General features: G+C 34.8%; 4 protein-coding genes across 4 annotated transcripts; all 4 read left to right on the plus strand.

The window, feature by feature from the left end:
* The first annotated feature begins 1593 nt into the window (after positions 1 to 1593).
* LOC111830023 (glycine-rich cell wall structural protein 1.0) lies at positions 1594 to 2682 on the plus strand. The gene has a single exon (XM_023780377.1). It carries the CDS (start codon positions 1639 to 1641, stop codon positions 2680 to 2682), a length of 1044 nt encoding a protein of 347 aa, XP_023636145.1. The 5' UTR covers positions 1594 to 1638.
* Positions 2683 to 5443: 2761 nt separating this feature from the next.
* LOC17884149 (probable galactinol--sucrose galactosyltransferase 4) lies at positions 5444 to 8473 on the plus strand. The gene is made up of 4 exons (XM_006286971.2): positions 5444 to 6990; positions 7071 to 7248; positions 7329 to 7702; positions 7781 to 8473. The coding sequence occupies exons 1-4, from the start codon at positions 5485 to 5487 to the stop codon at positions 8360 to 8362; spliced, it is 2640 nt and encodes an 879-aa protein (XP_006287033.2). The 5' UTR covers positions 5444 to 5484; the 3' UTR covers positions 8363 to 8473.
* Positions 8474 to 9486: 1013 nt separating this feature from the next.
* LOC17882924 lies at positions 9487 to 11572 on the plus strand. Its single transcript, XM_006288507.2, has 4 exons — positions 9487 to 9664; positions 10085 to 10706; positions 11053 to 11197; positions 11329 to 11572. Exons 2-4 carry the CDS (start codon positions 10199 to 10201, stop codon positions 11384 to 11386), a joined length of 711 nt encoding a protein of 236 aa, XP_006288569.1. The 5' UTR covers positions 9487 to 9664; positions 10085 to 10198; the 3' UTR covers positions 11387 to 11572.
* Positions 11573 to 15452: 3880 nt separating this feature from the next.
* On the plus strand, positions 15453 to 17785 carry LOC17882670 (probable glycerol-3-phosphate acyltransferase 3). The gene is made up of 2 exons (XM_006287389.2): positions 15453 to 16190; positions 16745 to 17785. Exons 1-2 carry the CDS (start codon positions 15453 to 15455, stop codon positions 17627 to 17629), a joined length of 1623 nt encoding a protein of 540 aa, XP_006287451.1. The 3' UTR covers positions 17630 to 17785.
* The last annotated feature ends 1405 nt before the right edge of the window (positions 17786 to 19190 follow it).

Here is a 19190-nt window from a genome sequence, read left to right on the forward strand (position 1 = left end):
AAACAACTACTTAGAATCACTTGTTGGCGTTCAAAAATTATAATTATATATATTCTGGGTTTATTGATACAATATAAACTCCAAGGATTGGAGTTCTTTATATATTACGAAGAAGAAGAGTTAAGAAAATTGTATGGGATTAACGTTTTTTGGTTTATTAAACGCAGTCGTGATATTTAAAAAACGCTATTACCGGTTTAGTATGTGTAACCACACTTCATAGTCGCAGTGTTGCAATTGAATGATAATATTTAGTTTGTGATGTTTAATAGAGAAATAAATTATTGATGGTGTTTAGAAAAGAGGCAAAAAGTACATGGTGTATATCAAAGAAGCAGTATAGTTGAGGTAGCTAAGAAGAGTCTACCCGTTATATTTTGCTACCGTTGTTGTTGTAATTATAAAATAAAAAGGAAACAACATTAACAAAAGCATAGTTTCCTTATTAATCTGACCGTTGTGATTATAAATTTCCTTTTTTTTTTTTTTTTTTGTCATCAATTCCCTTATTCTTTTTAAATTAGTTGATTTTATAAAATATTATATACCCTCTCTCTTAAGCTTCTTCTTTGTGTGTAAGAGTACGTACCTAATGAAGTGATGATGATGATTGATGATGCAGTATTTTGTTATCTTCTCCATTGAATGTCTTTATACATACAATGATACAAAGACTCTGTTCCGTGCGCTTCTTCTTCTCCATTGTTAGGTTATCTATCATCATCTCTGCATGACGATTGAAGTAAAAAGTTAAAAAAATGTCGATCTATATATCATCTCTACAATATTAATACATCATCCAGATCAGAGTTAAAATCAAATTATAAAAGAACTGCAGACACATGTGTTTTGTTTCTCCTTTTTGTTAGGTTATCTTTAATATAATTTCCCATTCTGTTATTTATTTTGTGTTATGCAAATGCAATTGTACGACTGAAATGAAAAATCACAAGAAGTCCTTTGGGAGAGTTCAAAAGCTAAGGAAGAGAGTACATGAGTAGAACATCCATCAACATACTTACTAGAGTACATTTAATTTTGTCTTCTGAAACTTAATTGGGTTTTTCTTTTATTCATCACTACGTCAAGCTGAATGATACGAAGCACTTTCCTTCACAGGCTACCGAAAAATCGTGACCACACCTCTTTCTTGAATGCAACTTTATCGTACATTAGCAAAAGTGCGGTTATGCAAGTTGAGGTCTAAATGTTCCACTCAGGAAGACTATTACATGATGGATCAGCAAGAATATTGTATGAGTATTCTTACAAGTGATCATTGTTATCAGCTTTATTTAATAATGTTGATGTTACGTGAATAGAGCAATAATGCATGAGTGTGTTCTTACAAGCTAGTGATCATGAACGTTATCAGCTTTATTTTCATACCTCACTGCTTCTAGAAGATTATATTGCGTATCCATCTCGACCGACGAGAGTTGGGTGGGTTTTCGTATTAGTAATCGAAATAATATAGTTAATTTTGTTAATGAACCAGTGATTGGAGGACACATGTGTGGAGTTTTGGCTATAAATAGAGCTTCCCGCCAAGCTATGTTATCTGGGAATCTGTCTTAGATGAGAGTGAACATATATTAATATCTCAGAGAGAGGGAGAGAGTAAGAATATTTACAAGTATGGGGATGGTCGTGAGAAGGGGTTGGGTAATGGCATTTGTGATGGTGTTTCTGATGTCAACTCAAGTGTTGGGAAAATTATCTGGTACAGGTCATCGTGGTAATAACAAAAGCCCACATTATAAACATGGAGAAGGCCGATGTTCACGCGCTAACAACAGAGCCTGGGGAGGATTTGGTAATCGAGGTGTCACTAGAGGCTGTAGGGGCAAACGAAGTGGACATGGTGGTAGAGGGGGAAGTATTGACGTTGGAGCTGGTGGTGTAACAATCGAGGGAGGAGTTAGTCATGCCGGTGGCAGAGTTGGAAGAGGTATAAGCGGCGGTGAAAGAGTTGGACATGCTGATAGAAGTAGTATCAGTGAAAGTGTTGGTAGCATTGGTAGAAATGTTGGAGGTGGCTCTAGAAAAGGTGAGGCTGGCTTTATCGGAGGTGAAGAAAACCGTGGAAATGGTGTCAGTGGTACTGATAAAGGTGAAATAGGCGTCACATATGGTGTTAGTGGTTTCGTTAGACGTGGTGCTAGAAGAGGTGATCATGCTGATAGTGTTGTTGGAGGCGGTGCAAGTGATGTTGGTCGGGATGGTGCCACTAATACCGAAGTTTCTAGTGGTGTTGGTGGAGGTAATGGTGCCACTAGTACCAATGTTTCCAATAGTAATGCTGGTGGTGCTGGTGGTGCAAGTGGTGCCGGTGGAGCTGGTGGTGCGAGTGGTGCCGGTGGAGCTGGTGGTGCGAGTGGTGCCGGCGGTGCAAGTGGTAATGGTGGTGCTAGTGGTGCCGGCGGTGCAAGTGGTAATGGTGGTGCAAGTGGGGCAGGAGGTGCTAGTGGTGGTGGTAGCGGTGATGGCGGTGCTACTGGTGCCGGTGGTGCAAGTGGTGCTGGTGGTCCTAGTGGTGCAGGTGGTCCTAGTGGTGCTGGTGGTGCCGGTGGTGCAAGTGGTGATGGCGGTGCTGGTGGTGCCAGTGGAGCTGGAGGCGGTGCCGGTGCTGGTGGAGGTGGTGTTAGGTTTGTTAATAATGTTGTTTGTGCATGCACGTAAGCTTGCATGCATTCTCATTGTAATCACGTATCACGTTTGTCATGTTCTTCTTTGTAGTAGCTACTACATGACATTAATTAATAAACGTTTTTCCAAACTATGGATATATATAATTAGCGATGAGTATTTCAAGTTCAAATGAGTCGATGTGTCCTCACGTTTGGTAGGTTGATCATACCATATAGCTTTATGCCTTTATACTATCACTGTTCCCTATAAGCTTTTGTCTTGCTTGAGATTCCGGCCTGCCAACGTAGTGACCACTCCATTAAAAGTGTAGGCCTAATGGAGAAGGATGGGCAATTGGGGCATTGGGAGCTTTCAGGATTCGCCAACCTAGATCATTACCATAACATTTTCTTTTGTCGGGTTTATTGTCCCACCAAAACCGGGTGAGAACAAATTGGATCCATGTTTTGTCCAATTTCCAACTTCATAATTTCGTAGGATATATTGGATAGACTTTGGCAACTTTTAGAGTCGGCTTTATCAAAGAACATTGTGTGAAGCAAAACTTAAGTAATTTACTGGTGGCCTCTGGGTGTGCTATATATTCTTTGCAACCTTTATGCCTGGTAATGAACTTTACTTGTGTAGTAAGTAGGCTTGCCTATATTACAAATTAACTTAAATAAACAGTTTATTTTTTGGCTGAGATTTAAGATTGAAAGTCTTCACGATGGATTGGAAGAAGATTTTGGAGTTTGTTTAATTTCTATTTAAAAATTCTAATGAATTGACTCAAATGAGCCAATTTTGTGGAACATTGTTTACATAAGATCACCAATTATTTGTTTACATAAGATCACCAATTATGTAACTGATGATTTTTAATATATTTTTTCATCTATAATATGTTATTGAACTTAATATTTATGTAAAACTAATTTAGAGTCTTTTGTTATTTAATTTAAAAAATTAATAAAAAAATAAATATCTCACAAATCTAGTTATTTATTATTTTTTTTTTTTTGGCAAACCTCACAGACTAGTTATGTATCTTATTGTCCACCTAATCTCTTTTTCGGGAAGAGTAGTAGACTCTCATATTATTTAGAAGTTTCCGTCTTGGTCAAGTTTGTAACTAATAACATGATTAATGGTGGTCTCTTAGACTTAGATTTTGTTAAGAAAACATTTTACTTAAGAGCTTTTTCTTAACAAAATCTTAGTGTACGAGATCACCAGTAAACATGATATTCCAAAGGATTCTTAAAAAAAAAAAAAGTAGAGATAATTGTATAAAATTTTCTATAATTTATTTAATTGAAGAATATGACTGAAAGACAATGGTAACCGTTGAAAAAAAAAGTAAAAAATAAAAACAGTGGAACTATGTTAACAATCATACGGGAATAACAGGTATCTCAAGTTAATGTAATACAAAAACGATACTGAACATTCTTTACTTAAAGTATTATTGTATATATTATCCTATGATTATCTCAAAGTTTGTACAATCTCTAAATCTTTGTTTGCCAAGTACAAAATTTAAATTTCTAAAATGGATACAGACAATAATAAATAATAAACATATATAAGACTAAAATGTAAATATAAAACTAAGTATATATCAAAATATAAGATTAAGTGTATTTGTTTTGAATAAAATTTTGGGAGGTTTTCTCCCTCTCTTCTACAAAAAAAAAAAAGTATATATCTGTAATATAAAACTCTTTTTGGATATCCGAAATCCAACTATTCAGTAGATATTTAGATGTTTATTTAATTAAAATTTTGAAATGATATGAATTACAATAATAAATTATACGTTATTTAATTATCAATTTTACAAAGTCAATAAAAATATGATGTTATTGAATTAGTGATTTTACAATCTACTTAATCCCTGCTATTAAAAACATTTTAAAGATTGAATTAACTCCAACAAAAATTTTAGTGGATTTTTTTTATGTTAGAACTACATACAATTTACAATTTTATAGTTTTTGACATCAGAATTTTTTTTTAAAAAAATATAATAAATGATAATGACATCTTCTATAAATGCACCGAAAAGTATCAAAATCATATCATTCAAAATAAAATCAACTGCATTCAAATCGTTAATTCACATTACTTATCTGAATATTATGAATTTGGAGATAAAATATATAGTTCCTACAATAATAACACTTATTCCTTAATGATATCGTCGCCCCTATCTATCCTGAATAAGAAGCACTCCAGAATCCGACTACATTATTTGTCTCTTTGTAGCATCAGAGTTGCCAAGTAGCTTACATGCACGCAGACATGAACAAGCGACGTGTGGATAATATGACACTTTTAAGTCTTATTTTATTGTCAAGATATAACCTTTAATTTGATGATTTTCTCACTTGTCTCTTTATAGCAGTTTCTTGAACTTGCAAGAACAAACTCTCTAATTAACTTCTTATTTCTTTCTATGTCTTTTGCTGTCGAAAGTTAAATGTAAAGTTTATATTACGGGAGATCCTTCGTTTATAGTATTTCGTATATACATATGTACATCAGTTTCCCTAAGTACGACAATCATATATTTTTTCCGTATTCAATTACATCATCGTGCAAGAAAAAAAAATCTCATAGATAAGCAAAGAAGATTTGGTATGATTAAATGTAATTAGATAACTCGATATATTACGAAACATAATTATGGAAACTCGAAGGATCTTCCAGTATAATTTGATTGCTACTTTATCCATTTTCTTTGTGTATATATAGAAAGCAGACGATAGCATTTTCATCATCATCATCACTAACCCATCCTCTGTTTTCATTTCCTCTGTTTTTTCCAAGCTTCCTCTGTTTTTTCTCATGGCTCCCCTAAACGATTCTCTGGCATCAGGCATCGATGTCATTGAAACTAAACCTCTTGGTGTTCCACAAACTAAGCCAATAGTGCAATCAAACTCTTTTGGCCTATCCCAAGGGACTCTTCGTGCCAAAGACTCTTCCTCAATCTTCTTTGATGTCCCTCAAAACGTAACTTTCACGCCATTTTCATCTCTCGCCATATCCACTGATGCTCCTCTCTCAATCCGCCTCCGAGTTCAAGCCAACGCTCACAAAGGAGGGTTTCTCGGGTTCACCAAAGAATCACCTTCTGATCTTGTCACAAACTCCTTGGGAAGATTCGAAAACAGAGATTTTCTTAGTGTTTTCCGGTTCAAAATGTGGTGGTCAACGGCATGGATCGGAAAATCCGGGTCGGATCTTCAAGCCGAGACTCAATGGGTGATGCTAAATATTCCTGAGATCGATTCCTATGTGGCCATCATACCAATCATAGAAGGGTCTTTCAGAGCTGCACTTAACCCTGGTGAACAAGGTAACGTCTTGATTTGTGCTGAGAGTGGCTCGACTCAAGTAAAAGAGTCATCTTTCAATTCTATTGCCTACATTCACATTTGTGACAATCCTTACAACCTCATGAGAGAGGCTTTTAGTGCACTTCGTGTCCATATGAACACTTTCAAGCTTCTAGAAGAGAAGAAGCTTCCTAAAATCGTCGATAAGTTTGGATGGTGCACTTGGGATGCTTGCTACTTGACCGTTGATCCTGCAACCATTTGGACTGCAGTTAAGGAGTTTGAAGATGAAGGGGTGTGTCCGAAGTTTATCATCATTGATGATGGATGGCAAAGTATTAACTTTGATGGGGATGAGCTAGACAAAGACGCTGAGAATCTTGTTCTTGGTGGAGAGCAAATGACTGCGAGGCTTACCAGCTTCAAGGAGTGTAAGAAGTTTAGAAAATATAAAGGTGGATCCTTTTTAGCATCTGATGCATCTCACTTCGATCCTCACAAGCCGAAAATGATTATCTACAAAGCAACGGAGCGAATTCAGGCGATTATTTTGAGAAGGAAGTTAGTTCGTGAGTCGGGGGAACAAGATCTACACGAACTTGATGAAAAGATCAAGACTTTGAGTGAAGAACTCAATGCAATGTTTGACGAGGTTGAGAAAGAAGAGTCTTTGGGTTCTGAGGATGCTTCAGGCACAGGTATGAAGGCTTTCACAAGGGATTTGAGGTTAAGGTTTAAGAATTTAGATGATATATATGTGTGGCATGCTCTATGTGGTGCTTGGAATGGTGTTAGGCCTGAAACTGAAAGCATGACGCATTTGAAGGCCAAGGTTGTTCCTTTTGACCTTTCACCTCGTCTAGATGCTACGATGTCTGATCTTGCAGTCGACAAGATTGTGGAAGCTGGGATTGGTCTTGTTCATCCTTCTAAAGCTCGTGACTTCTACGATTCTATGCACTCTTATCTTGCTAGTGTTGGTGTTACAGGAGCCAAGATTGATGTTTTCCAAGTAAGTTCTTTATATTATTACTCTGTTTCTTACATATATACTATGTTTTTCTATATATTTACAAGTATGTATGGTTTTAGACCTTAGAGTCGGTAGCAGAAGAACATGGAGGAAGAGTGGAGCTTGCTAAAGCTTACTACGATGGTCTAACTGAATCCATGATCAAGAACTTCAATGGAACCGAGGTCATTGCCAGTATGCAACAGTGCAACGAGTTCTTCTTCCTGGCCACAAAGCAAATCTCTATCGGCAGAGTTGGTAACATATATATTCGAAGACTTTTGCTTTGGACTGCATTATTTCAAGTGAAGTTTCTAATGAATCTGATTTTTGAACAGGTGATGACTTTTGGTGGCAAGACCCATACGGTGACCCACAAGGAGTGTACTGGCTACAAGGAGTACACATGATTCACTGTTCTTACAACAGTTTTTGGATGGGGCAAATGATTCAACCAGATTGGGACATGTTCCAATCAGACCATGTCTGTGCCGAGTACCATGCTGCATCTCGAGCCATCTGCGGTGGGCCTATCTATCTCAGTGACCATCTTGGCAAAGCCTCACATAACTTTGATCTTATCAAGAAGCTTGCTTTCGTTGATGGTACCATCCCAAGGTGTCTCCACTTTGCTCTTCCCACTAGAGATTCACTCTTCAAGAACCCTTTGTTTGACAAAGAATCAATCCTCAAGATCTTCAACTTCAACAAGGTACGTAATCAGTTTAAAGTCAATTCATTATTTTAAGATTGAAACTTTATTAAAACACGGTTACTTGATTTGTTCCAGTTTGGAGGAGTAATTGGAGCATTCAACTGTCAAGGAGCTGGGTGGAGTCCAAAGGAAAATATGTTCAAGGGATACAAGGAATGTTACACGACAGTTTCGGGAACGGTTCATGTCTCAGACATCGAATGGGATCAAAACCCAGAAGCTGCAGGTTCTCAGGTGAGCTACACCGGAGATTACTTGGTTTACAAGAACCAATCTGAAGAGATCCTTTTCATGAACACAAAATCAGATGCGATCAAGATAACCCTAGAGCCATCCTCGTTCGATCTATTCAGTTTCGTGCCAGTCACGGAGCTGGGAAGTTCAGGGGTTAGATTTGCACCTCTAGGGTTGATCAACATGTTCAACTGCGTGGGAACAGTTCAAAACATGGAGATTACTGCAGGTGACAACAACATAAGAGTTGAGTTGAAAGGCGAAGGAAGATTCATGGCGTATTCGAGTTCAGCTCCAGTGATGTGTTGCTTGAACGACAAGGAAGCTGAGTTTAAGTGGGAAGAAGAAACTGGAAAACTCAGTTTCTTTGTTCCTTGGGTTGATCGGTCTGGTGGCATCTCTCATCTGTCTTTCACCTTTTAATAATTCCTTTGGATAATTTGCTTCGTTTTTTCTTCTTCTTTGTCTTTGCATTGTCTTTTAATCAGAAGTTGGGTTGTCAGCATCTGAATTTCTTTGTTTTGCTTTTCAATTTGAATAATTTATTTTTATTAAGATTTTTTAAAAATAATATATATATATATATATGGCTTTCCATTGTCGGTTCAATTTAGAGTTTTTAAGTCACATTAATTATAAATAAACTTAAAACGCTAAATTTATGTATATATTAGATTGGTTCGATGTATGAAGATTTAACCATAATTGGATGATCAGTAACATTCTTAAATATGTAATTTATGTAATATTCGTGTCTTTGGGAGCAGTTTTTTTTCTTCCCTAATCTAAGAAAATCAATATTGTCCAAAAAAAAGAAAGGTTAAAAAGAGATTTAATTTGTTTATGTTTAGTCAATGACTAGTGCAGAAGAAAGGACCCATGATGTTGACCTTTTTAGTCCAATAGACAACGTGTGTCATAAGATAAGACAATGGCACCGTAACGGCTATTTATATATACGTACATGAATACATTTTCACCTTTATATATATATTCCAAGATACAAAAATTGACTGATCAACAAAAGGGTATTACAAAAGTTCAGCAAAAGTGAAAAAATAAAATTATCAACTCACTTGATTTGTTTTTAGCTAAGTGAAAACATAAACCATTATTTGGCTTCTAGAAGTTAAATCATTGATACCAACCAAGGTTAGAAAAAATGAAAGAAGCTTATCCATTATATTTAGTGGTTTATTACTTTCTAAATATTAATTAGTTGGTATAAGTATCCATTTGTTTCCTAATTTTTTCTTTTTGATTTCCTAACTATAATAAAATGAAACTTTTGCCCAAAAAAATAAAATAAAATGAAACTTATTGAAAAAGAATAAACCAATAATTATTATTGTAAAAAAACCCTGAAAATCCGTAGATGCTGAACAAAGCTGGCACGTCTTCAAAAGCTTTTTTTTTTTCTTTTCCAAATTTTCAAATCGTTCGGCGACATTACAATCCAAAAGACATTCTTGTGTGTTGTGTTGTGTGTCTTTTTTATTTTTATTTTTAGTATTAAAAAGAAAAATCACCAAACGGATTATATCGAGACAGGGAAAGAAAAGAAAAAACAAAAAAATATGACCTTTTATGAACCCTAATTTGGGGTTGGTCACTCTCTCTTTCCTTTCCCAAAATTGGATTCAAAAGTTGTTCTTTCTTTTTGTCTTCCTCGTATCTCGCAGCATCAAGGGGGTTCCGACATTCCCAGCTATTACGCTTGATTCCGTGAGTTTTTGGGTTTTTGTTTTCTGGAGATATTTTTCTCTGTTTACTTCTTGAGCTTCGTTCTAAAGTTTAAATCTTTTGGGGTATTATTACATTATAGAGGTTTCTTTCTAGATTCTGGGTTTTGGGTTAATAATATGTTTCGCATTTGTTCTTCGAAACGGAGAAATCTAATTATTTGCTTCAAATTTCCAAAAAGTTCGAAACTTTTTCCTCGTTTGGTTTGTTCTCAGAAATTAGAGGATTTACGAAATTTGATTTGTTTGGTGGATTCGAAGGCTTACGTGATTCTGTGATGTTAGGGGTTTAGCTCAACCTTATTAGCATTTGTTGGTATCAGATTTTGTTCAAGCTTCTTTGCAGTTTTTGTGGAGGAATAGCTATGCTAAATCCCAACTGCTGTTTTTGTTCATATGTTAGGAGGACGAAAGGACTTTAAAGAGGAGCAAGTCTTTAGAGCTGAGGAAGCCTCTACAGAGGATTATTTTCAGGGGAAATTTTAAGGGTTTTGATCAGCTTTTGCGTTAGAGCGGGATGGATCAAATTGTTGCAGGAGAAGAAGATCTTGATGTAGACATTGAAAATGGTAGATTCAATGAGACACAAGATATCACGACAAATCTTGTTTCAGCTGAAGGGGATTCAGAGAACGTTTTGAATCATGATGTTTGGAGTGGACGTTTGAGTTTTGATGGGTCTGAAAAGAGTTCTGATGATCTGGTAGACCCTTTAATGGGAGACGGGAAGCGGAGAGAACGAAGCAGTCAAAGTTTAGATCTTTCCGATATAAAGTTTGATAATGTCAAGTATAAGAAGACAAGAAAACCTTCAAAGCCGCCGAGGCCTCCAAGAGGTCCGTTACTGAGTTTAAATGACCAGAAGTTGATGAGGGAAATCACGGAGCTTGCTATGAGAAAACGTGCTCGGATTGAACGGATGAAAACACTGAGAAGATTGAAAGCAGCAAAGTCCTCGTCTCCCTGCAGTAGCATTTTCGCCATGACAGTGACGGTTATATTCTTTGTCTTCTTAATCTTTCAAGGTATGCACTCACAATTTGAAGTTTCTCGGTTTATGTTTGTTTCTTTTAGCTGGCTTTAAAGAACCCAAAATTGCTATGTTTGGTTTCACCTAGTTTCTATTGCATTCACATGTTTCTGCCTATTAAAGAACCCACAAAGGCACAAACCCTTTACCTTCGTGTTCGGCTCTTCAGCTATCACACAACTTACATCTTTCTTGTTTTAGCTTTGGAGATCTTGGTGAAATGTTCTATTAGGTCTTTCTTCTAGGGGCTATGTGTGCTGCTTTCGCGCTTTGTTATAATAATTACCAAAACTGCTTCTGTTTCATAAAACTCCTTGAAAATTTGTCTCTCTCTTTGGCAGGGTTCTTCACAAGCAATGCAAGTTTGAATTCAGACAACTCACCTGCACCAAATAATTCAGCCAATAACCGTATGGTCTCTGTTCAGTTCTACAATGAGTTTGCTCCTCGTGAGAGAATCGACCCCAGCCCAAATACTTCTTTCAGGTGGGATTCCTTTACTCTTTTCTTTATCACACTGCATAGTAACTTAGCCTTACAGATCAGGGATAATTGTTTCTATACATATTTAACTAAGAATCCGAGCAATTTCTCTTTACCGATGGTGTTAATCTCAGGTATAAGAGAGTATCAGGTGCAGACAATGAAGAAAACACAAGAGAAGTTACCAGATGAGTCTCTCTTCAGATTCATGTAATGTAACCAAAAACACTACTTATGTTTTGGTTTGTTTGTAAATTCTTGACATTCACTCTATTTGTTCCTATGAGCTAGCTGTTCCTGTGTTCCACATGATTTGTCTCTGTATTGCTTTTCTTGTATATATTCTTATGAATGAATCCGCTGAACAATGTTCTATCCTTGAGCTTGGAGGTTAGGTTTGTACAGAGACAGAGTCTTGTAACCAAAACAATGAAGCTCATGGTGATCGATGACAGATGATGGCTAGGCTTTTCATTGTTTTGGTTTCCTGCTTTTTAGGCCATCATTATCCGAAGAAATTTAGACATAAGACTATGATGTTTAATGATTGATAATGAAGAAACTGAGACAACAAAATTCAAACATAATGTCAAACAATGTGACAAGATTAAGATACGAGCTTAGTTTTGTTTTCTTCATAATGTCTGTTCCATGAAAGCTTATAAAGAAAATGATAGTTGATGAATTAATTTTCTCTTTACAGCAAAACAATTGAAGTAGACTTCCTCGTGGAAGTTTTTGTTTTCAATGAATGACAAAGACTAATCTATGCTGATTAATTTTCTCAAACCAAAAAAAAGAAAAATATAAAGTAAAGTCTTGACAGATACTGAAAAAGACGGCATTACCAATACACATGCTACAACGTTTTAACGGCCTTCATACATAACCCATACTATTTATCTACTTTGCATTCACTTTTTTTCTTATTAGAAGAGAGGACTCAGCTACCACACAAATAGAGAGTTAAATTAGCAAATTCTGTAGAAAAAAGAACATTCTTGAATTGATAAACATAACCATATTATAAGTATCATCCTTTGGAGTTAAAACATATAAGTTTTCCTTGTAGAAACCAATCCAGAGTAGAAAAACTTACATGGAAAAGAATTAAATCTCGATACAAAATAAAGTAAAAGAGAAAACCATATAATTACTCTCATATATTGATTGATTTTAAAATTAATAAAGAAACTAGACTAATATTATAGCTAACAAAATTTGTTGTTATATTTTCTGTTGACAACATGCATTATTTGAATTTGAAACATGAACAATGTAGTAACATAAAAGCTAATACAGCTCACTAGATAAGAATGAATGACAATGACAACAATATTCATTTCTTCACTCATACCTGTAGCCGAGTTATATAAAATATAATAAAATAAAACCTAGCTAAAACTTTTTTTTTCTTCTCTAAACTAATATAGTTTATTAATGAAAAAATTAATATTTATAAACTCAAGTGAATTTTAACTTAATCAAATATGTTTAATATCTATATGTTATATTCATCAGTTCCTTTGTGATCTCACTTTTTACTTTATTTTTTGCTTAGAAGCCTTTTTTCGGTTGAAACAAATTAAAATCTTATAAACCAAATTATAAATTTTGTTTTCGAGTTGGTTCAATTTAAACGATCACCTCTCGACCGGTTGATTCGTAATGACTACTTTTGTATAGTGTATATATATACATCTCATAAATATTATTACATCTCACGGACCACGGTCGGTCCTTTTCAATTCATCTATTATTGTTGTTCTTCTTCTTTCATTGCTTGACAAAAGAAAAAACGAAAACTACTTTTCTCTTTTTGGGATAAGGTCTATGGAAATATATGATTAATGATCATAAATACAAGTTGAATACAAGAAATACAAGTTGGATTCAATTTCACCCATGTTGTAAAGTTTTTCATATTCCAAAACCATATTTTATATTTATACTATACCAACTAATTATCATTTTTTTTTTTTTTTTTTGTTTGGTTGTCAACGTACAAACTTGATCATATATGAAGAGAGCAGTGTACGTACGTTGCATGTTAACATCCACTTTACGCGGATCATGCATTAAAATCAACTCGTCGATGCTTAAATATTTAAGCCTTTCATCTTCAACTTCAAGTTTTAATTCCCATGCTGAATTCTAAGTCAACTCTTTCTTCTATATGTTTAAAAAAAAATAAAAAAAATTACGTGATGGCTTCCTTCTTCGTCTATATGGTGTGTTTTGTTTGGGTTTTGACCATCAAACAACTTCGACATCACATGATCGACGAGTTACGTACAGAATTTGTGTTTATAGATTTGTGTACTGTTTACAACAAGGACACTTGGACTTTATGCCCTACGCTAAAATATCTAAAGTTTGGATACTACTAAATTCTTAGCTAGCGTGAACACGAGTTTGATCTCATTAATTAGAAGGTAAGATTGTATTAATTAGATTCTTAGTGTGAACATATATAAGTCTTGATGATGTGTAAGATCCAAATATAGCTCGTGTATATATTTGGATTGGGACTAAGCTAATGAAAAATACATGACGGTTTATCTTGGGTTTTGTTCAATCAATCTATACTAAATCTACACATTATTTTTCCTTTTTATTACAAGTATGTTCGTCAACTCATCATCATCAGAACATTGAGGCATATGGACTCAGCAGGCTACTCTTTTAATATTATATCAGAAACTTTGATTCGAGTCTTTCACGAGCGATGTTGAACAAAACAATCTATTGATCCATATCATCTGTTTCCAATTAAATTTTGGAGATTTCCAATCTCTTTCTTAACAAAGTACACTGTGGATTTGTTCGAGATTTGTATTAATGTAGGAATATTTTAACAGACAGTTAACTTTATGTATTTCGGAAAAACGAAAGAAATGATACGAATATTTTACCATTTGACCAAAGTTAAAAAAAAAAATTGAAAAGAATAAAAATTTAAGCTAAGAATAAAGAGATCCCCATCCCACGCCCACGCAGGCACGCACACACCACACAGTTTTCTAAACGTGGTCGGCGACTCATCATAGCATTCAATGCGTTTTAACTGTCTTTATTGATATATCATCCCCACACTTGCTTACGTTTTCAACTATTTACTAGTTTACTACATCCATCCATTTTTATATTTTTTGTATTGTGCCATTATTGACAAGAGATTGTGATCATAATTCAGACCATCCCTCTTAGTCTTAGTTCATCACTAAGATTGGAAAATTATGTGTACATGATCATTTTGGTTTTTTCTTTGATTTGGAATTAGTTTGGGAAGTGCATAATTTAGATGATCAGTTGTACTATATTAATTAGATCTTAACCTTTATGGACTACATTCATCTAATTAACCAAATATTTTTGGGCCATCAATTTGATATTTTCCCATATGCTTAATATTTGTAGGACAGTTTTTTTCTTTCTTTTTTGGTGTCAAGATAATCTAATTTGTATTTAAGTGGACCCTTCTTTAATTTTCCTTCTTAAATACAACCGATCAGTGAATGCTAATGCAAAATGAAGTTTCGACTTTGTCCTATAACACAATAATTAATGCATGATTCAACATCTATATACTACATAAGTCGTATGATTTCTCTATCAAAATAGTTTTAGTTACCTAAGAACTAAAATTTAATTAAGTTCTTGTCATATCAAACAACCAAAAAAAACCTTCTTTGACTTTCTAACCATTTAATGAAACATTCCGACTTGGAGATATAACAGTGTAATCAATTCGAAATAAAAATAAGAAATATAATAAACCATTCCTAGCTAGAGAATAATACGCAATATTAAACGGATCTACATCGCATATATTTTATAATTTGTTTGTTTATAAACTGTAAAAGTACATATATGTAATTTGAATACAAACAAGTGGAACAACACTTGTAGTCACGTATTCTCAAGTTACGAGTCTTAAGACTTATTATGTGTGGTAATCTCCGGATTATACACTAACTAACTTTGACTCATGTTATTATATTCAAGACCAAATTTTAAAACTAAACAAAAGCTTTGACTCATACCTCTTTGCAACTAAAACTTTGGTCTACTCATACACGCGTATACTTTTCAAATATACTATTCACATGTTCACTCGGTAATCTCATTTAATGTGTATAATCATGCAAGCTGTACGTTAACGTTCAATGGCAGTTTCTTGTAAATTTTAAACACGTTTATGGGTAATATTGTCATGGTCTTGCTATATAAATACTTCCTCTACTGCTCTCCAAACATGCAGTGTCTGAAACCAAACAAAGAAAATACACAAAAGAACAAAAAGAAACAAAATATGTCAGCTAAGATCTCAATATTCCAATCTCTTGTCTTTCTATTCTATCGGTTCATCCTCCGGCGATACCGGAACCCTAAACCAAAATACCAAAATGGCCCTTCTCCACTCCTCCAATCCGACCTATCACGCCACACGTTGATCTTCAACGTAGAAGGAGCTCTTCTCAAATCCGACTCTCTCTTCCCTTACTTCATGCTAGTAGCATTCGAGGCGGGAGGTGTAGTAAGGTCACTTATCCTCTTCATTCTCTATCCTTTGATAAGCTTGATGAGCCACGAGATGGCTGTCAAAGTGATGGTAATGGTGAGCTTCTTCGGGGTCAAAAAAGAAGGTTTTAGAGCGGGGAGAGCGGTTTTGCCTAAATACTTTCTAGAAGATGTCGGGCTTGAGATGTTCGAAGTGTTGAAAAGGGGAGGGAAGAGAATCGGAGTGAGTGATGATCTTCCTCAAGTTATGATCGAAGGGTTCTTGAGAGAGTACTTGGAGATTGACGTTGTGGTCGGGAGAGAAATGAAGGTTGTTGGAGGATATTACTTAGGGATCATGGAGGATAAGACCAAACATGGTCTTGCCTTCGATGAGTTGGTTCGTAAAGAGAGACTAAACACGGGTCGTGTTATTGGCATCACATCCTTCAATACCTCACTTCACCGATATCTATTTTCTCAGTTCTGCCAGGTCAGCGTCTCTCTTTATTATTTGTTTCATTTGCGTTTACGTTTACAATTTTAAAAATTATTATACAAAGTTGATAAAATCATATTTTTGAAAATACGTTATGTTTTAACAACTAAAGATTGAAGCTGTGAAAAAAAAAAAAAAATTTGAAGCTGCGCATGCCAAAAAGATACATATTCATATGATATCTAGCATTCTAGCTATGCCTACAAATAGTAAAAAACCGACACTGGATTAATTCAACAGGTACGGTACGTGGTAGTGACGGTGATAGACCCAAACTTTCTAGATTGCGAAAATGAAATAACTATAACAACATGAAATTATTATTAGAAAAAAAAATAACAACATGAAATTAAAGCAAACAAATCAAGGCCTATGTCATTTAATACGAATACGAAACGACGATCAACGACATAAACTGAGTGCATAGTTATTAGTCATGACAGTGATTTGAATTTCAATACCTGTAATTGATTTTTGTTAGGTGTTTTCATTCATTGTTTTCAAGTTTGGAACTCAACTGAATCTCTTGTCTTTTTCTCTCTTAACAGGAAATTTATTTCGTGAAAAAATCCGACAAGCGAAGCTGGCAAACCCTACCACCTAGCCAATACCCCAAACCATTGATTTTTCACGATGGTCGGCTCGCTATTAAACCAACCCTAATGAACACTCTGGTCTTGTTCATGTGGGGACCGTTCGCAGCCGCAGCCGCAGCAGCCAGGCTCTTCGTATCTCTTTGCATCCCTTACTCTTTCTCAATCCCGATCCTCTCCTTTTCCGGTTGCAGACTGACCGTCACTAACGACTACGTTTCTTCTCAAAAGCCAAACTCAAGTGATCAACGTAAAGGTTGTCTCTTTGTGTGTAACCACAGGACTTTATTGGACCCTCTCTACGTTGCATTCGCGCTCAAAGAAAAGAACATTAAAACCGTAACGTATAGCTTGAGTAGAGTATCCGAGATCTTGGCTCCGATCAAGACAGTTAGACTGAACCGTGATAGGGTTAGCGACGGTCAAGCCATGGAGAAATTGTTGACGGAAGGTGATCTCGTGGTTTGTCCTGAAGGAACCACTTGTAGAGAACCTTACATGCTTAGGTTTAGCCCTTTGTTCACCGAGGTCAGTGACGTCATCGTTCCCGTGGCTGTGACGTCACACGTGACCTTCTTCTATGGTACAACAGCAAGTGGTCTTAAGGCCCTAGACCCGCTTTTCTTCCTCATGGATCCTTATCCTACATACACCGTCGAGTTTCTCGAACCTGTCTCCGGCGCCACGTGTCAAGATCCTGATGGGAAGTCCAAGTTTGAGGTGGCCAATCATGTTCAGAGTGAGATTGGGAAGGCGCTGGATTTCGAGTGCACACAGCTCACAAGAAAAGACAAGTATTTGATCCTGGCTGGTAATAATGGAGTAGTTAAGACAAAGTAAATTTGTTTAAAAGTTCGTTTTAGGATTTAAGGAGAGTGAGTTTGGGGTTCTTTGGGTGTAAGTAAAGCAATCGATTATTTCATTCGTTTATATTAATAATGTCTACGTAAATGTAATCATCCTTTTTTATAAACATATCTTTATGATTTTATATCATATCCCAAATCTTTGTCAGACAAATTCTGCTTTTGCGGTTCTAGTGCATATATATGATTAAACAATGGTCCACAAAAACTTTAAAGAAATTAAAAGCTTACGAATGATTCAGAAAATCATCTATATGTGTATTATTTCGGACAAGTTGGGAGCTGTGATTAAATTTTGTATTGTTTTTGGTTGGCACATGGATCATAAATGTTTTAACGGTCTATAGGCCAAATAATGTAACCAAACTTATTGTAAATCATGTATACAAGTATATATGGCCTTTCATATATAATGGCTGGTTGGTTAATAAATGTACCCTATAGTTTCATTATTATTCTTTGTCAGTTTACTTAATCTAATCTATAATAACTACCTTAGACCATCATTATCGGGCGATTTTTACCCAGATCTTAGATGAATTAAGATAAAAAAATAAATCAAAATTAGCATTATTATGTAACATACGTATCTTGCTTAAGATACACATATGGTAATAAGATACGTCGACGTGGCAGCTTTTTATTGGGTGTTGTTAGAAAAGAAAAAAAAACAATTATCTCATTTTCCTCTCTCTCCCTCTCTTTCTTTTACTCTCGCTCTCTCTCTCTCTTCCTTTCTCTCTCTTTCTCTTTTTCTCTCTTTCTCCCTCTCTAAATGATTTTTTTATATATTTTTAGTCATTCTCTTTTAAGTTCAAGTTTTTATATTTATTTTTACACCAATTATATATTTTTTTTGTTCTTACAAACTTACTACTATTGTACTTTATGTTAGAAATTATATTTTATGTATGTTTTAAAAGTTTAAATTTGCAATAACTATAAAGTTTTCTAAAAATAACAAATTTAATTTAATTTAATTTTTAAATAAATATTTCTTTTGTAAGATCCCCAAACTAAGAGTCTACCAATAAAGATTTCTCAAAACTAAAATCACAAAAACAACTTTTACACCTTATTTTTTCAAATTTATTATTAAACTAATGCTAAAATTAAAATTTAAGATTCCCTTGATAATCTTGCTCTTATAATATGGCATATTCGTTTTGGTCAAATAGTTTCTATGCACCTAAAACGTAAAGTTCATTCGTTTGACGTCCACTAGGGCTAGCTAGCTAGATAACTAGGATCTAAAAACCATGTGAGCATGCATGTGAAGTAAAAAGTAAAACTTAATATAACCTTCAATCAAAACTAAGTCAATCGAAACTTTGCAATATAAAACTTTACTTAGTAAATTATATAGGCTTTTAAAGTCAAATTACACTTTTTATATCTAGATATATATAGATAGAGGTCTGATTAACCATATGTATATTATAGTATATATCGTCATTTACTCTGAAAGAAGAAAGAAACAAAAATTTGTACAGCAGAAATCATTTGTGTTAGTCCCCATATGGAATTTGATAAGA

The sequence above is a fragment of the Capsella rubella genome, unplaced genomic scaffold (genome assembly GCF_000375325.1).
Source record: "Capsella rubella cultivar Monte Gargano unplaced genomic scaffold, Caprub1_0 scaffold_6, whole genome shotgun sequence".
NCBI lineage: Eukaryota > Viridiplantae > Streptophyta > Magnoliopsida > Brassicales > Brassicaceae > Capsella > Capsella rubella.